This window comes from Anneissia japonica, unplaced genomic scaffold (genome assembly GCF_011630105.1).
Source record: "Anneissia japonica isolate Jap-2015-1 unplaced genomic scaffold, ASM1163010v1 scaffold2471_len1564793_cov202, whole genome shotgun sequence".
Classification (NCBI taxonomy): Eukaryota; Metazoa; Echinodermata; class Crinoidea; order Comatulida; family Comatulidae; genus Anneissia; species Anneissia japonica.
The window spans coordinates 951,449-968,342 of NW_022709610.1; the positions used below are offsets into that span (position 1 = coordinate 951,449).

At 33.4% G+C, this 16,894-nt stretch overlaps 1 protein-coding gene across 2 annotated transcripts; it reads left to right on the forward strand.

Annotated features, from left to right (window-relative positions):
- The first annotated feature begins 185 nt into the window (after positions 1 to 185).
- LOC117106777 (calpain-7-like) lies at positions 186 to 16,790 on the forward strand. 2 transcript variants are annotated; one of them, XM_033248217.1, is made up of 20 exons: positions 186 to 309; positions 3,580 to 3,849; positions 5,465 to 5,570; positions 5,846 to 6,012; positions 6,138 to 6,205; positions 6,483 to 6,800; positions 7,045 to 7,134; positions 7,558 to 7,684; positions 8,311 to 8,396; positions 8,909 to 9,002; positions 9,352 to 9,498; positions 10,595 to 10,822; positions 11,068 to 11,212; positions 12,891 to 12,990; positions 13,386 to 13,585; positions 14,182 to 14,327; positions 14,521 to 14,583; positions 14,781 to 14,920; positions 15,460 to 15,549; positions 15,636 to 16,790. In XM_033248217.1, exons 2-20 carry the CDS (start codon positions 3,634 to 3,636, stop codon positions 15,778 to 15,780), a joined length of 2,676 nt encoding a protein of 891 aa, XP_033104108.1. In that variant the 5' UTR covers positions 186 to 309; positions 3,580 to 3,633; the 3' UTR covers positions 15,781 to 16,790. The 2 variants fall into 2 exon arrangements, with proteins under 2 accessions (XP_033104108.1, XP_033104109.1); XM_033248218.1 differs by having other exon boundaries at positions 224 to 292.
- The last annotated feature ends 104 nt before the right edge of the window (positions 16,791 to 16,894 follow it).

Here is a 16,894-nt window from a genome sequence, read left to right on the forward strand (position 1 = left end):
TTTAAACATTTAGTACACATATTCTCATAGTACTCATTATAATTGTTGGTAGTATACTAAAAGAAAATAATATTAGTAGTTATCAATATGTTAAATTAATATTTCAATATTTTTTTTATATTTGTTGAAAAATCGTTTTGAGCGTGCGTTTTACATATTAGTTCGACTTTGTAGCTATTTAATTGAACGGATTCAAAGGTCATGTTGTGAGGGTCGGGTTGTCGGGTCTTTCCCGTTTTCCAGAAGGTCGGAGGGAGAGAGCCATGCTAGCTTATGAAATGTTATTCTTGAGGTATTAGACTGTTATATGTAAGTTTAAAAATATGCACAACCTCTATGCTTAGTGTAGTAGTAGAGGGCCTAGGGCAGGCTAGGTCAGATTGTAGTAGTTTGAGCCTAGGCCCATTTTATTTATTTCATTTGCCTGGAGCAACGGCGCTGGCTAAATTTTAATTTAATACACTACTTAGTAGGCCTAGATAGGCTTTTCTTTTTCCATCTTGATTTCAAAGGTCAAAGACATTTTTCAATTTTTTTCCAATCATATAGTGGTGTAGACTAGTCCTTTAAGAACATTTTGCTGAAAATTGGATACGACGCCCTGTTATGCAGTTATGATTTGTTAAATAACATGATGTCAGAAAATCAGCCCAAAAGCTTATCTTATTTCTGTTGGTTACGCACCGCTGATTCGCAATGTTTGTCATCACTTCCAGGTGTCTACCGATTCGTGAAAAAGGCCTAGGGCTAGGCCTAAAAAGATAGGTCGGCCTAGGCCTACCTGACAACCATATTATCAAGTTTTTTAATTGCGTGGAGGATATTTTAAAAATAAGCTCAAATTTACGCGGAAAATCGCTAGGAAAAAGGTGCACGGAATTGTAATTGCGGCATAAATTCACTGACTGGCTATATTATTATTAAGATAAGCCTAATTTTCCGCAAAATCTGTGCAGAAATCGGATTATTACTTAGGATGGCCAAGCGGTTAGCAAGGGGCACTGCATCCTACAACCATAATATCGATGCTGGTTCGAAGGACACGCTAGCCTATTGGCCAAGAATTCGATCCAACTCGGCCACAAGTCAACTCGGCCACAAGTCAACTCGGCCACAAGCCAACTCGGCCACAAGCCAACTCGGCCACAAAAAGTTTGGCTACAATCAACTCGGCCACAAGCCAACTCGGCCACAAGTCAACTCGGCCACAAATCAACTCGGCCACAGGTCAACTCGGCCACAAGTCATTTACTGGTACTACAATTTGAAGGAGTAATTCATCAAGTATAAAATACTAATTCTTTAAGTATTACTATACTTATTGTTATTATTATTGCTGTTAATATTGTTGTTATTGTTGTTTTTATTACCGTTAGTTTTAATATTAATTATTAGTCTTAGCATTAACATTATATACGGTATTGTTCAAATTTTTGCTGATATTATTATTACAGTACCATATAAATAATAAATAATTTTCGATTTATTATTATTATTATTATTATTATTATTTATTAGTTTTAGTATTATTATTTTAATAATAGTAATTTAAAAAGTTATTGTTATTGGTGTTTTATTGGTATTTTCTCATATTATTATTATTATTATTATTATTATTATTATTATTATTATTAATATTATTATGGTTGTTGTTGTCACCTTTATTATCGATATTATTACCCTATTATTACTAAGTAGGCCTAGTATTTAAGTATCATTATTATTATTATTATTACTAATTAGTATTACTATTATTATAAAAATAAACATTATCTTTAATTTATTATTGTTGTATTATTGCTATTATCACCTTCAATATCGTTATTATCACTAATTAGTTATTAAAATTGATATTTAAATAATATCGTTATTATTACCATATTAGTATTATTACTATTAGTATTGTTAAAATAAATATTGCTATTAATGTTGTTGTTATCACCTTTATTATCGTCATAATGACTAATTAGTATTATTAAAGTAAATATTATTAATTTATTGTCGTTGTTGTTTAATATAATTGTTGAAGTAGAATGTTGTGAGTAAACAGAAGACGAACAAATAACTCTTTTTAATTCATAGGCAATAGCATTCAAATCTCTTTTGGTAGTGTGGTGGTCCTGTTTTACTAAAATATACTGTACTTTATTTTAATCATTATATTGAAGAAAAAGGATGCAAAAAATACAGAGATTTACATTAAATAACTTGTGGCCGAGTTGACTTGTGGCTGAGTTGACTTGTGGCCGAGTTGACTTGTGGCCGAGTTGGCTTGTGGCCGAGTTGGTTGTAGCCCAACTTTTTGTGGCCGAGTTGATTTGTGGCCGAGTTGACTTGTGGCCGAGTTGAATTGTGGACGAGTTGACCTGCACCCTTGGCCAAGACTTGTGCCAGGCTGTATACTGTAAGGCTGCGCAAGAAATATATCGTGAGTGCAAAAATTTGGCCTATATATCCATCTGTGCATTTCGTAAAATATAGAGCGTTTTCCATGCAGTTTTGCTGAAAATTAGACTCTGACCAAATCTTAATTATATATAGCCAATGCAATTATGCAGCAATTACGATTCCACACACCTATTTTCCTTGCGATTTTTTTTACGCAATTGAAAAACTTGTGACTTGTGCTAAATACGTGACAAATTATGGTCACCCATGTATTTCTGCAAAATGCGTGTTTTATCCAAAATCACTTTGAAATGGAAGACCGTCCCACGCTATACGAGACAAGTTGGCAACTATGTGTTTTCAACTAGGCGAATTTAGGTATCAGGTCAAAACGGCAATAAACCAAAACAGCAATTACAAGTACCAAAATGGCAATAAGAATGCAGATCATTTCGGTGACGCCTTTGTTTTGGTGACGCCTTTGTTTTGGTGGTGCCACATTGTTATGCATTTCGGTTGTGATTCACAGCCGCAATATGGAACGCCGATGTACATGCTAGTGGTTTATTTACGTTTGGAAGGTAATTTAAAGGGTTTTGTATTTTAGTATGTGGGAACCTGTTTTGTTCAATGCTTGAATATGCTTATACATAATACTATTACTATGCTTGTTTTCCTATAGTATTATTTTTTTAAATAATTTTTATTGTTTCTGAAATATAAATTCCTATCCTTGGAAGTTAATTTGAATATGATCATCATTCCCATAGGTGACACATGTGTTATAGTAGTTATCAATTTCTAATTGATTTATAATAAAGCCTAAAGGCATGCTATGTGTTTTGTTACGTTATTGATTTTATAATTTGTTTTCAAATATACATTCATAAATTTTTAAAATACGGTACTATGCAATCAAGTTACATTTCACATGTTTGTATACCTGGATAGATTTAAGATACTGTAGTTTCATCATTATCATTGTTATGTTGTTTCCCTGCTATTTACAAAGACTAGCTGTACATTATCATCCTAATACAAATACTGAATATTGTGTGAAAGCTAAATCCATATAAATGAAATTGAAACAGAGAAAGCTTTAAAAAAACTGAAACTATCAGGTCATAAATCTTAAAATAAAACATAGTCTTAGTCAAATTTATTATTCATATGTTTTGCTATATTTTATAGGCTGTTTTGAGTCTTCAAGTCCTGTCAGTTTGAATCCAAACCTTATTGCCAAAGATGTTTTGGTCTGATTTTACTCCAAGATTTTTGTCAGATTCTGACGCGTCTGCTTCAAATTTAACATCATCCTCAGATATAGATGTGCCAACAAGTCCCAGCGATGAAGCCAAGAGGCATTCTGAAGATTTACTACGCGATGCATTAGATTTTGCAAACAAAGCAACCTATTACGATTCCATACGTCAGTCAAAGACTGCCATATTTTACTATGTTGTAAGTACTTGAGTTAACATTCCGTATTTATTCAAATAAACGCCCTGCATTTATTGTTGAGAAGGGTTTTTGAGTGGGTGTTTATTCGAATGAGGCATTTATTTGAGGGTGGTGTTTATATTTTGGCGGTAAAATGGATACATACCGTATACTATAAAAAAAAAAACAGGCTCCATTAATTTTATTGTAATGTGGAACTACAACACGTAATTACCGTCAAAATGTGTTGTTGTGTAATGATTAAGATTTATTAAGTAAAAGTAATTATTAAGCAGTAAAGTAAGCTTTATTCCATAATAAAACAAACGAAATGCATATTTCTGATTCAAGAATGATGGAAAAGGAATCTCAAATGCTCTGTGCATCACCATCGACTGAACAGGATAGTGCCCTACTGTCAGTCTGTGCATCGCCATCGACTGATCAGGATAGTGCCCTACTGTCAGTCTGTGCATCGCCATCGACTGATCAGGATAGTGCCCTACTGTCAGTCTGTGCATCGCCATCGACTGATCAGGATAGTGCCCTACTGTCAGTTTATTTATCCCAACCAGGTTAGAAAAAATGTAATTCTACTGGAGTAGAATATTATTAGAATGTGTTTAGAATGATGTTGCTTCCATTAGTTTTGTTTATAGTCATCTGGTGGGGGCATCTATTCAAGTGAAAAATAAATGCCCAGGGGTGTTTATTTGAGGGAGGCATTTATTGCAAATGAAGTTCTGGAGGGGGTGTTTATTCAGTGGGGCATTTATCTTAATAAATATGTTAAATACATGAACCACTTACACAATGTAACCATGATGTATAATTTTGACGAAAGTTCTTTGTTCATGGGGATCACAATTTTTCATTTATTCACAAATGTGATATATATTTTAGTTACACCTAAAAATCCACATACAAGGCATCTTCCATAGAATAATGGATAATACATTTTTCAGATTGCAGCAAAGTTATGTTGAAGTAAATTAACTATATAAGAATAAATATAAACAGACCTTTTTGTCAAGGAAAAAATCAAATTGAAACTATAGTACCTGTACATACAAATTAAATTTGCTTAATTTGTTCTGTCAGTGTTTTCAGGTTTGAAATATACTTTTTGCAAATAATTTGATAACTTTTTAGATTGCAGCAGTACTGCATGCCAGTGCATTTGCTGCTGCATTTTTCAGATTGCAGCAAAGTTATGTTGCAGACAATCAACTATATAAGAATAAATATAAACAGACCTTTTTGTCAGGGAAAAAATCAAATTGAAACTATAGTACGTACAAATTGAATTTGCTTAATTTGTTCATGTCAGTGTTTTGAGGTTTTAAATAAACTTTTTGCAAATAATTTGATAACTTTTTAGATTGCAGCAGTACTGCATGTCAGTGAATCAACAGATAAGAGTTAGGAAAAATAAAATATAAGTGTTTTTTGGCTGAAACCTGCATTCAGTTTCTTTTTATCAATAAAAATATACATCATTATTATTGTTAAATTATTATTTTTGTTATTGCTGTTGGTATTAAATTAGTATGTTATTGTTATTGTTATTATTTTTATTATTAATAATATATATCCATCACTACTATTTGTTTTTATTAATCTTTATGTTTAATAGGAAGCAATACAAGCAATGTTTAATGCTGTTCTAGCAAATCCTGAATTGGATATTGCAAAGAAATATTCCATGTACGTCAAGAGGGTAGAAGAACTTAAGAAAATGGGTACGTTGAAAATTTGTCATTCTGATTTTAGTAGCTTTGATAGAATTGAATATATAAATGTTGTTCCTAAATTAAATTTGTCAAGATTCTTACTGTACAATGTCTTAGATAATAATGCTCATTGAACAAGACTCATTATTCATGTTGACTCACTCTAACCAGGCATATAAATATTTCTTTTTAAGATAAAATGCATTGTATATTATTATTAAATTACTTTTTATGAATATTGGTTACTGGGGATTAATATTTTAATATCGGTATTGTATTCACAGTTTCATCCTCATCATCACAAGGTGTTGCCAAACAGAAAAGCAAAGAAGATACTGCGATGGAGAAGGCTAACTTTTTAATCCGTCAAGCTTTTGATGAAGATGATGAAGGCAACAAAGAGGAAGCAGCTGCCATGTATATGGAGGCAGCAGAGATCTGTATTGATGCAGTAAGTTTGCTTCTTGTATTATAAATTATTTGTTATACACTTTCCTTCTATCTCGTAGTTTATATATATTATATATTGACATTTGAGTGGTGTTATAATTATCAAATACACTCTTTATAATCCAGAGGAAAACTACTAAAGACCGGCAGTTAAAAGAGAAATTGGAAAAATTAGCAACACAAGCATTAGATAGGTAAGTATTTACAGAAAGAGGAATTAGTGATAATAATATAGTAGCATCAGCAACAGTAGCAGTAACAGTAACAACATTAGCAACAAAAGCAATAAAACAACAAATTGTTAATAATAATTGTAAGTTTTTTTCTTTCTGTTGGAAATTTGTTATTATTTATTTTATAGAATATTTATCTCTGTATTCAAATATGTATAGTAAATAATATTATTAAAAGAAATAAGATTTTTAATGTGGGCATCTCATCATTGTCTTATCTACTTGTATGTATGTACAGAGCAGAGTCATTGAAGAAAGAAAAGGAGAAAAAAAATGTGGCTCCCATCCTAGATCTACCAAGTGTTCCATCCCACTCACTGGATGTTGATGATGATGACAACCTTACAACAACATCCTCATCAACCTCAGTAACTGGTGACAAATCTCCAAATAGAACACGTCAGACAGGTGCTTCCAAAGGTCCTAAACCAAACACAGGAGGTAGTGGTGGTGGTGGCGGTGGTGGTGGTGCTAGAGGAGGAGGAGTGGGAGGAGGTGGAGGGACTGGGAGAGGTGGCGGTGGAAGGTATACTCCTGAAGAAATTGCGGTTCTCAGGTATGTCTGCAGCTTTTTTTTTTCTACTGTTTTGTAATAGTTGTAGGCTGTGTGTATTTCTTTTGATGTGTCTCAGTTCTCTGGTGATTTGATACATTGAGCAGATAATGCCAAATGAATATATAAATTCCTGTTGCACCCAAGAATTAGCAATTATTGCAAAATTAATTGCTATTAAAAATGAGTGTATTTGTAAATATGAAGTTGAAGCATTTTACCAATTTAATGTATTATTTCATTTTAGGAAAACATCATTTATTAATGGACGAGAGTACGTGCCATTCATTTCCCAGGCAGATTTACGCGAGAGGTTTGGTTTCCCGGTTTCCTTTGTGTAAGTATTTTTCTGTAGTCTTTACATTCACATGTTTGACGTTGCACTACAAACAACTATCATGAATTAATTATATTGGCCAAATTATAAATTAATTAATTAATTTGTTTATTTATTTGTTTATTTTATTTTATTTATTTTATTTTATTTTATTTATTTTATTTTATTTATTTATTTTTTAAAAATTTATTTTATTTATTTATTAATTTAATAAAAAATTATTGTGGTATACGATAAAATACAAAAAACAGAACAAGTGTGAAATTATTGTAGTACAAAAATTCAAGAATATGAAAAAAAAAATCAAATACATTCAAAGACACAAAATCTGTTTTAATTTCTCACAATTATAACCTGTAACCAAGTGTTAACACTAACTCAAGCAGCTATATGTATTTCTGGACTTATTTTCTGTAATTTCAGAGATAAGGCAGGAAAACTATCAATTTCTCCAAAACAAAAAGAAAGGTTCGGAAGATGGGTTCGAATCGAAGATATATCATCTGACCCTCACATGATACTCACAATTTCAAGTTTTAGCATCAAACAAGTGAGTACTTAATTCCAGAAGCAATCCTACATGAGTAATTTTATACTCGTCAGTTACATTTTGTGAATAAACCGAGTGCAACTGATATGAGGCTTATGCCAACTTGCAGTGCACATGTGATTACCATGAATACAGTCTGTGAACAAAAGTGATGACAAACAATTGTAAATTCCAATATAAACAATTATTCATTTGCAGTATTGTTATTATTTACTCACTTACATAATTTCAGAAATGTGATAAATTTTTAATTTATGTCCCAATAACTTTGTATGCCTAGCTTCAAAGGGATGATTGTAAATATTGAATAATATATTCAGGCTGCTTTATGTTTATTTCATTTGCATCCAAGAGCACTAGTTTTTGGTCATGAGCAAAAGTACAGCTGTCACAGGAATTGTTAATTATTACTGTATTAAAAGTGTACCTTCTTCAGAATTGGGACTTTGCAGGTTGTGATCCCCAGGGGGCTGGCCATTGGAATGTTTTTCATGACATGATCTCAGTCTCATGAGCATGGGTGCACAATATATTCTGGTGGGGCAAGGGAATGAATGGCAAGCACCTTCTCCTTGTAGTACATTAATTATTGCGACACTGATTGTGAAATTTGATGCACTTTGCAGACTATTGTACAGGACTGTTCATTTGTAGCATCAATGGCAATATCAGCAAATTATGAAAGAAGATTTAAGAAGAAATTAATTTCCAAGTAAGTGGTGAAACAACAAATTATATATGCTCATGCATTCATTTTAATTAATTCATTTAAATAATTTCATTCATTTAACTCAACTCAACTCAACTGAAAGATTGCATGCATCATTATAGAAAGAAGAAAGAATGAGTAAAATTATTGGTAATTAATATCCTGTCCAGGTCCCCATCTAGGTCACTGTCCTGGTCCATGTCTAGGTCCCTTTGACATGAATAAGATTCTTAAGAACATACCATGTCATTTATAAGAATAGCATTATATATGAAAGATTTATAACTGACATACGTTTTTAATTTTTCATTTTATAAGATGGATGTTTATAGGTATTTTGTAACTTTGTATTTTATCTATTTGTTTTGTGTATTTATTAAAATATACTGTAAAATCACATAGGCAGTATCATGTTTTTATGTAATATGACATGAAGACAGTTGGACAAGAGGCTGGGATTTGCACTGCACTTGTTGTTTGAGGGCTGATTCATTATTTCTGTTTCTTTTTTCCAGCATTGTATATCCTCAAAACAAAGAAGGCCAGCCTGTGTATAACCCTTGTGGCAAGTACATGGTTATACTGCATATTAATGGAGTTAAAAGAAAAGTAAGAAAGTATCAAAGCATTTTAATAAATATTAGGAAAAAAGTATATAAAACATTATAGTTCTCATAGTTCATATTACTTAATACTGAGAACATATTAGGCAGTGATGTTGGTTTGGCCTACTGTAGGCTCAGCTAGATATAGTATACATTTATCTTCTTTACTTCCTTTCAGTTGAATATAGAAAATGCTGTTTTAGCCCTTATTGGAGAAAGGAAATGGGTGATAATACTAACATGTATATAACCCACCACCAAATTATCATTTGCTTACTTCTGAAAACTTTATTCAATGTTCTTTGTATTTGTATTGGTGAAATTGAATAATATATTTTATTATTTTACTTTAGGTGATTATTGACGATTTTTTACCTGAAGATCGTCATGGTAGCCTGTTATGCTCCTTCTCTAGCAATCGCAATGAATTCTGGGTATCTATCATGGAGAAAGCTTACATGAAGGTTATGGGTGGCTATGATTTCCCAGGCTCCAACTCTGTAAGTAGATAGGTGTATTAGCAAACTAGTTTCCAGGAACTTGTTAGATTTATGACTCATTCTTAGCAGGGAACTAATCCAGATTTATCTTTGATTAAACCCAAGAGTCATGAGCATAAAGCAACAAAAGTATAGCTTCACTTGTTTTTTCAGCCATTCATTTATTTAATTTCAAATCAAATTCAAATGACATTATTTAATAATGGAAATAATAATGGTATACAATACAATACAAATTATAAACCACCATCATTGGGATCATGACTAGAAGTAAAAACTTGTCTCGTCATGACCCCCCCCCCCCACCAAAAAAAAAAAATGAATAAAAATTTAAAAAAAGAAATAAATAAAAATAAAAGAGAGAGAGAGAAATGAACTTAAAAGCTACCATAATTATTTACTGATGGTACAATGATAAGTATTCTTTTTTAATTTACTTTTGAAGACAGGTAAAGAAACTGAATTTTTAATTGAAACATCGAGATCATTCCAAAAATTAGGACCAGCAACAGAAACAAAAAATTGGCTTTTTCTGAGTCTGACGAAGGGAACTGGGACGGAAGCATTTCTAAAATTATATGAATGGGTTTTCTGAAGTGTATCTGACAATTGTAACATAGGAAGAGGAAGCATTTTTATTAAATACTGAAACATAAATATTGCCAGTTGTACCTTGTTAATATCAAATAAATTTAGAATTTTCAGTCGTTTGAATAAAGGTACAGATGGAGGTGTAATAATTCTGGCTGCACGTTTCTGTAATTTAACAAGTTTATTCAAATTTGAAGGATAATCAGAAGCCCAGACAGTATTGCAATACTGTAAATGTGGTATTATAATGGCAAAGTAGAATATGTTCGGGAAAAGTAAACTTGAGCCTATTAATGATGCCAATAGTTTTAGATATTTTTTTAGTTGTTCTGGTGATTTGTTAAATCATTCATTTATATTATTTATTATATATTTATCCATATATTCATGTATTTGTTTATATGTATATTCCTTTGTTTATGTAAATTTATTTATTATTAAATTTTTTGTTTAATCATTCATTTATATTTTTTATTTGATCAAATATTGATTCTTTTCCTCATAGAATATTGATCTGCATGCCTTAACTGGATGGATACCGGAACGAGTTGCAATTCGTCTTGACAGCGCAGAGTTCAACAAAGATGAGGTCTTCAAAAAAATGATATCAAGATTCCATGTTGGGAATGTTCTAATCACCGTGGCAACAGGGGTGATGTCAGATGTGGATGCTGATAGAGCCGGATTAGTACCAACTCATGCATATGCATTACTTGATATACGGGAGATAAAGGTAATAGGCATGTGAAATAAACTATCTGAAATTCTTAGGTCATGTCAGCGACAAATTTTAGGTCATTTTAACCACAGTAGGAACATCTACATATAGGTGAGAAATGTCATGTACAATATCACAGCCAATTATGTGCTAAAGAGCACAGGATATTTATTTTCCAAAAATGATAAAATGGATAATTTAAAGCGTAGAAGTACACCTTTTTTCTACTTGATCAAATAAAATGATACATATTTTTGTAGGGAAAGAAACTGATTCAATTGAAGAATCCATGGAGCCATCTAAGGTGGAAAGGTCATTATTCTGAATTTGATGAAGAACAATGGACACCTGAATTGCAGAAGGCCCTCAACTTTGACCCCAAGAATGCTCAACAATTTGACAATGGTATAGTGCTATTAATAATAGGGAGCTTTCAGTCTGTGCGACGACGCGACACTAGAACGGAATCACTCATGCGTAACCGTCCTACCTGGCGTCCTACGTTCTCTGCATACATAGATTTGGCCAAATTGTGTTCCTGAATCTACTCGATGAGGTAACCTTAACGTTCTCGCATGCGCAGATGACTTTTAGTGATGTAATTACGTTCTACGTCCTACCGTCGTCGTGCAATCGAAAGCTCCTTAATATTTGTGGCAATAATGATAATGATGATGGAGGTTGTGATCATAAAGATGGTGATGATGACTATGGCGATGGCAGTAATGGCAATGATGATGGCAGTGACGATGATATGGATAGTAATGGCAATGATGATATGGATAGTGTGTTGTTGGTAGTAATGGCAATGATGATGGTGATGACGATGATATGGATAGTGTGTTGTTGGTAGTAATGGCAATGATGATGGCGATGACGATGATATGGATAGTGTGTTGTTGATAGTAATGGCAATGATGATGATGACGATGATATGGATAGTGTGTTGTTGGTAGTAATGGCAATGATGATGGCAATGACGATGATATGGATAGTGTGTTGTTGGTAGTAATGGCAATGATGGTGGCAATGACGATGATATGGATAGTGTGTTGTTGGTAGTAATGGCAATGATGATGGCGATGAAGATGATATGGATAGTGTGTTGTTGGTAGTAATGGCAATGATGATGGCAATGACGATGATATGGATAGTGTGTTGTTTGTAGTAATGGCAATGATGATGGTGATGACGATGATATGGATAGTGTGTTGTTGGTAGTAATGGCAATGATGATGGCAATGACGATGATATGGATAGTGTGTTGTTGGTAGTAATGGCAATGATGATGGCAGTGACGATGATATGGATAGTGTGTTGTTGATAGTAATGGCAATGATGATGGTGATGACGAGGATATGGATAGTGTGTTGTTGGTAGTAATGGCAATGATGATGGCAGTGACGATGATATGGATAGTGTGTTGTTTGTAGTAATGGCAATGATGGTGGCAGTGACGATGATATGGATAGTGTGTTGTTGGTAGTAATGGCAATGATGATGGCAGTGACGATGATATGGATAGTGTGTTGTTGGTAGTAATGACAATGATGGTGGCGATGACGATGATATGGATAGTGTGTTGTTGGTAGTAATGGCAATGATGATGGCGATGACGATGATATGGATAGTGTGTTGTTGGTAGTAATGGCAATGATGGTGGCAATGACGATGATATGGATAGTGTGTTGTTGGTAGTAATGGCAATGATGATGGCAGTGACGATGATATGGATAGTGTGTTGTTGGTAGTAATGGCAATGATGATGGCGATGACGATGATATGGATAGTGTGTTGTTGGTAGTAATGGCAATGATGATGGCGATGACGATGATATGGATAGTGTGTTGTTGATAGTAATGGCAATGGTGATGGTGATGATTCTGACAATGATGACAATAATGATGATGGAGATGGTGGTGATTAGGATAAGGATGATGATTGTACAATAATGATAATGATATTACTGATGCTATAGTAAATTATATGAAAAGGAAGAGGTGTAAAATGTCGAAGGTCATGTAATGAAAGTTTTGTTGGTCGCTCTCCTGATTGTTGATTTCCTATTTGTTGAATATTTCAGGTGTATTTTGGATAGATTATGATTCACTTTGTCACTTCTATGATGTCATCTATATGAACTGGAACCCATCGCTCTTTGCACACACTTACGTTCTCCACAAGTATGGTTTATGCAAGGATTTAAATATCTCTTAGGATAACTAATTAAAACTTGCTCTGTAAAAATTAGGTCCCCTCCTGTAGAGTGTGTTTGTGGTGGCACTTCCAATAAATATAGGCTTATATTATACCACATAGTCACGATACATGGTAGGTGGCTGAATAGTGGATTTAAGAAGAATGATAATTTCATAAGAATAGACTATATTCAATAGTATACGTGTCTGCAGATATGTACACATACACATACAAACAGTACAGATTGTGTTGTGATTAGATACTGAATCCATGCCACTTTTTCATTGAACATTACTTGTAGTGGTTTTTAGAGTTTCAAATTCTTGAGCATTGATGGATTAATGATTTTAATTACTTTACTTGGTTTTCTATTTGCTAGCACATGGCAAGCTGGGGAAGGACCAAAGAAAGACAGTTATGTATTAAGTAACAACCCACAGTACAGGCTTGACGTTAAAGGCAAGGGAGGGGTATGGATCCTTCTGACCAGGCATATCACAGACAAAGACGACTTTGCTGATAACAAAGAGTTCATTACCCTTTTGATTTACAAAGGAGGAAAGAAAGTTTTCTATCCTAGTAAGTTAAGCATCTTCATCTAAACATGTGAAAACCTTGTAAATGTATTTGAATTAAATATATTTAACTATTTAAAAATTAATAAACTTTTAAAATTTACTGTACATGTAAATATGTTCATTATATTTATTAGCATTTTTACAATTAAATATCTTGAAAAATATTGAAATAATAAATAATAGTTAAAATGTTAGTGCTTATCTATCACCAAATGATGACCTAAAGTCAAAAGTACTAGCACAATAAATATTGAATTTTGAGGCAGTCATATATGCTGTGTTTAATTTAATGAATCAGCTTTTTCAGCAACCTGTATTTTATCAATCCATTCATTCATCCATCTATCAAAGCATCCATCTATCATTCAATTCTCATTCATAATTGATCCATCCATCCATCGATCCATTTATTGGTCGATTAATCTATCCATCCATCCATCCATCCATTCATTTAAATATACAGCAGCCAGCACACCCATTTTTACATGCATCTATGCCTTTATCATATCCATCCATAAGCAGCCAACCAATCCATCTTCCTATCTGTGTCTTTTTTCTGGTAGACTTACAACCTATCTCTATGTATTTTCTTTGCAGATGAGGCACCTCCATACATTGATGGAACAAGAATTAACAGTCCTCATTATCTATGCAAGATGGTAGTGAAGGAGGACGGAACATCATCTTTTACGGTTGTTGTGTCTCAGTTTGAAAAAAGCAACACCATCCACTACTCATTAAGGGTATAACATCCATTTAAATTGATTGTCGTATAGAAATGCATTGTGAATATGAATAGTAGGTGAGGCTGTGTTAAACCATGTTTGCATAAGATTAATTTTGCTCAAACTAATCATTTACCAGGTCACTTTGACAAACACATAATCAATGGAAAAAAAACCCATTCTCCTTATTATCATTGTCTCTATTTTACAGGTCTATTCTACAATTTCTGTGAAGTTGTATAAAGTGCCTGATCCATACCAGCATAGTAAACAGGTAAGAACAGGTTAAAGGTTATACATGGTATGCAGGTTATTAAGAGGTCAATGTAAAAGTGATGTATCAGCTACAACTTACAGGCAAACTTCAAACCTCTCACAAATATGTAGGTATGCAATCGCCATACAAATATTTAAGAAATATAACAGGTTGGGGCATCACCTTTTATTATATTAATAAAATATTTATTGCAGTTAACTGGAGAATGGAAAGGTAAAACTGCAGGTGGATGTGCCAACTTCCGTGACACAGTGGGAAACAATCCTATCTACCAAGTTAGTCTGCAAGAGAAATCCAAGCCTAACTATTTCATGGTTGATCTGAAGGGACCAAGGTAAGACATTTATGGAAGCCTGTGGCACAGTGTGTAAAGCATTGCACTTTCAATCGGAAGGTGGGGGTTGAGACCGATGCTCATCACACTGCTAGTATTCTGGGGCAAGACACTTATATCTGCATTTGCCTCTCCTCACCTGGTAGGAGGTGAATGATTTGGAATGAAATTAGTAGCTGCTGATTACACGCATAACTCGGAATACTCCGCAGGCGGCAGTAGAGGTTGCACGTTGTGTATGATTGATTCTGTGTCCAATGATCAGGGAAAAAAGGCGCTCAGACTCTGGTAAAGAGCACTATATAAAAATTGCTAAAATAAAATAATTGATAATTAGATTTAACTCAAGACAAGACTGATAGGGAACACCTTGTACAAAATACTTATCAGAATAAAACATATTGGTTTTTGTACCTCAAGCTAACTACTTGAGAAAATGTTGATTGCCCTATAGATTGACTATTAGTATGTTGGTCTGTAGCAATACTTTTTGTCTACAGTATCATTTAGATGCTAACAATGTTTGCATTTTTTATCAGGGATTTCCATGTAGGTTTTGAGTTGAATGCTGTATCAGCTGATGGTACTGGGAGCAATACATTCCAGAAATTAAAGAGTGGAGATTACAGGTAATCACTTTACAATCTATTTTGTCCATTTATACAACGGCTCTATGTCACTGAGTTTATTGATTATTGTTTTGTTTTTATTACAGGCGTGGTTTCACCGCTCTTCAGCTAGAGGATGTACCAGGTGGTATTTATAATGTTATGCCAACAACTTTTCAACCAGGACAGGAAGCTCCTTTTTTCTTAACAATTTCAGCCTCATGCCCGATAAAAGTTGTCATTCTGCAGTAGTGGTAAACATTTGCAGCCTTTTACCAAATGTAAGTTGTCCATTTGCAACAGTAGTTAACAGTTGCAGCCTTGTGCAGGAAGAAACTTGTCAATTTTGCGATAGTGGTTAACAGTTGCAGCCTTCCACTAAATGGCATCTGAAATAGGGGTTGACAGATGCAACTTGTGCCAAGTAAAAGTTGTCTGCAGAAGTGGTCAGTGGCGTAACACCTATGGGCTCTCAGGGGACGAAGCCCCGGGCCCCAGTCTAAAGGGGCCATGGAGGGCCCTTCCTAATAAATAGCACTCTTCTAACACTGAACAGGGCCTTGATATTATGGTCTGACAGAAGACACCCAAAACTAGCAAATTAAAACAAACATAATACCACGTTTGTAACTCACGAATGTGTGAACTTGCACGATAAATGTTCTACACGTGCCTGAAACCAGGCTATGGGTTGAAGTTCCAGTAAATTTTGCATTTTTTGTTCTTAGATTTGTTTTGTTACATTTCATTTGGCAGCATTTTCCAGGTGCTCTCAATATATTCCGCCCAACTAACTGGTTGTTTATTTTAGTTTATCTGGTATATAATTTTAAATGACGGCAATTAGATTTTTATGGAAAATAATGTTAAAAGTCCTTGAAAATTATCCTTGGACATGCAGCCATCAAGATGTAGATAATTAACAAATTATATTTGAAGTATTTGCAATATTAACATTTTCAGTATGTTTTTAAAAAACGGTCTCTGACTGTCTGTCCATATACAAAGCTGTTCTATTCTGTGTATACATATTTTGCATTAACATTTTAGAATAATAAGCTTTCAATCACAATTGGCAATTAAATTTGCCACAAAAACCTTCATGGTCAAATCTCGTGGCAAAAAATTAAATATATTTATTTATTCAACTTTATTCTGGATGGCACACTCAATGTAAAGTCACTAATTTTCATTGTGGTCAATTTATATAAACATACTAAAGTGATTGAAAAATAAAAATGTTTGGTAATTTTAACAAAAAGGAATTACAAAATAGAGGAGACCAATGAATAGATTGAAATGAAAGGTTATGGGTTGAAGTTCCAGTAGGTTTTGCATTTTTTGTTCTTAGATTTGTTTTGTTACA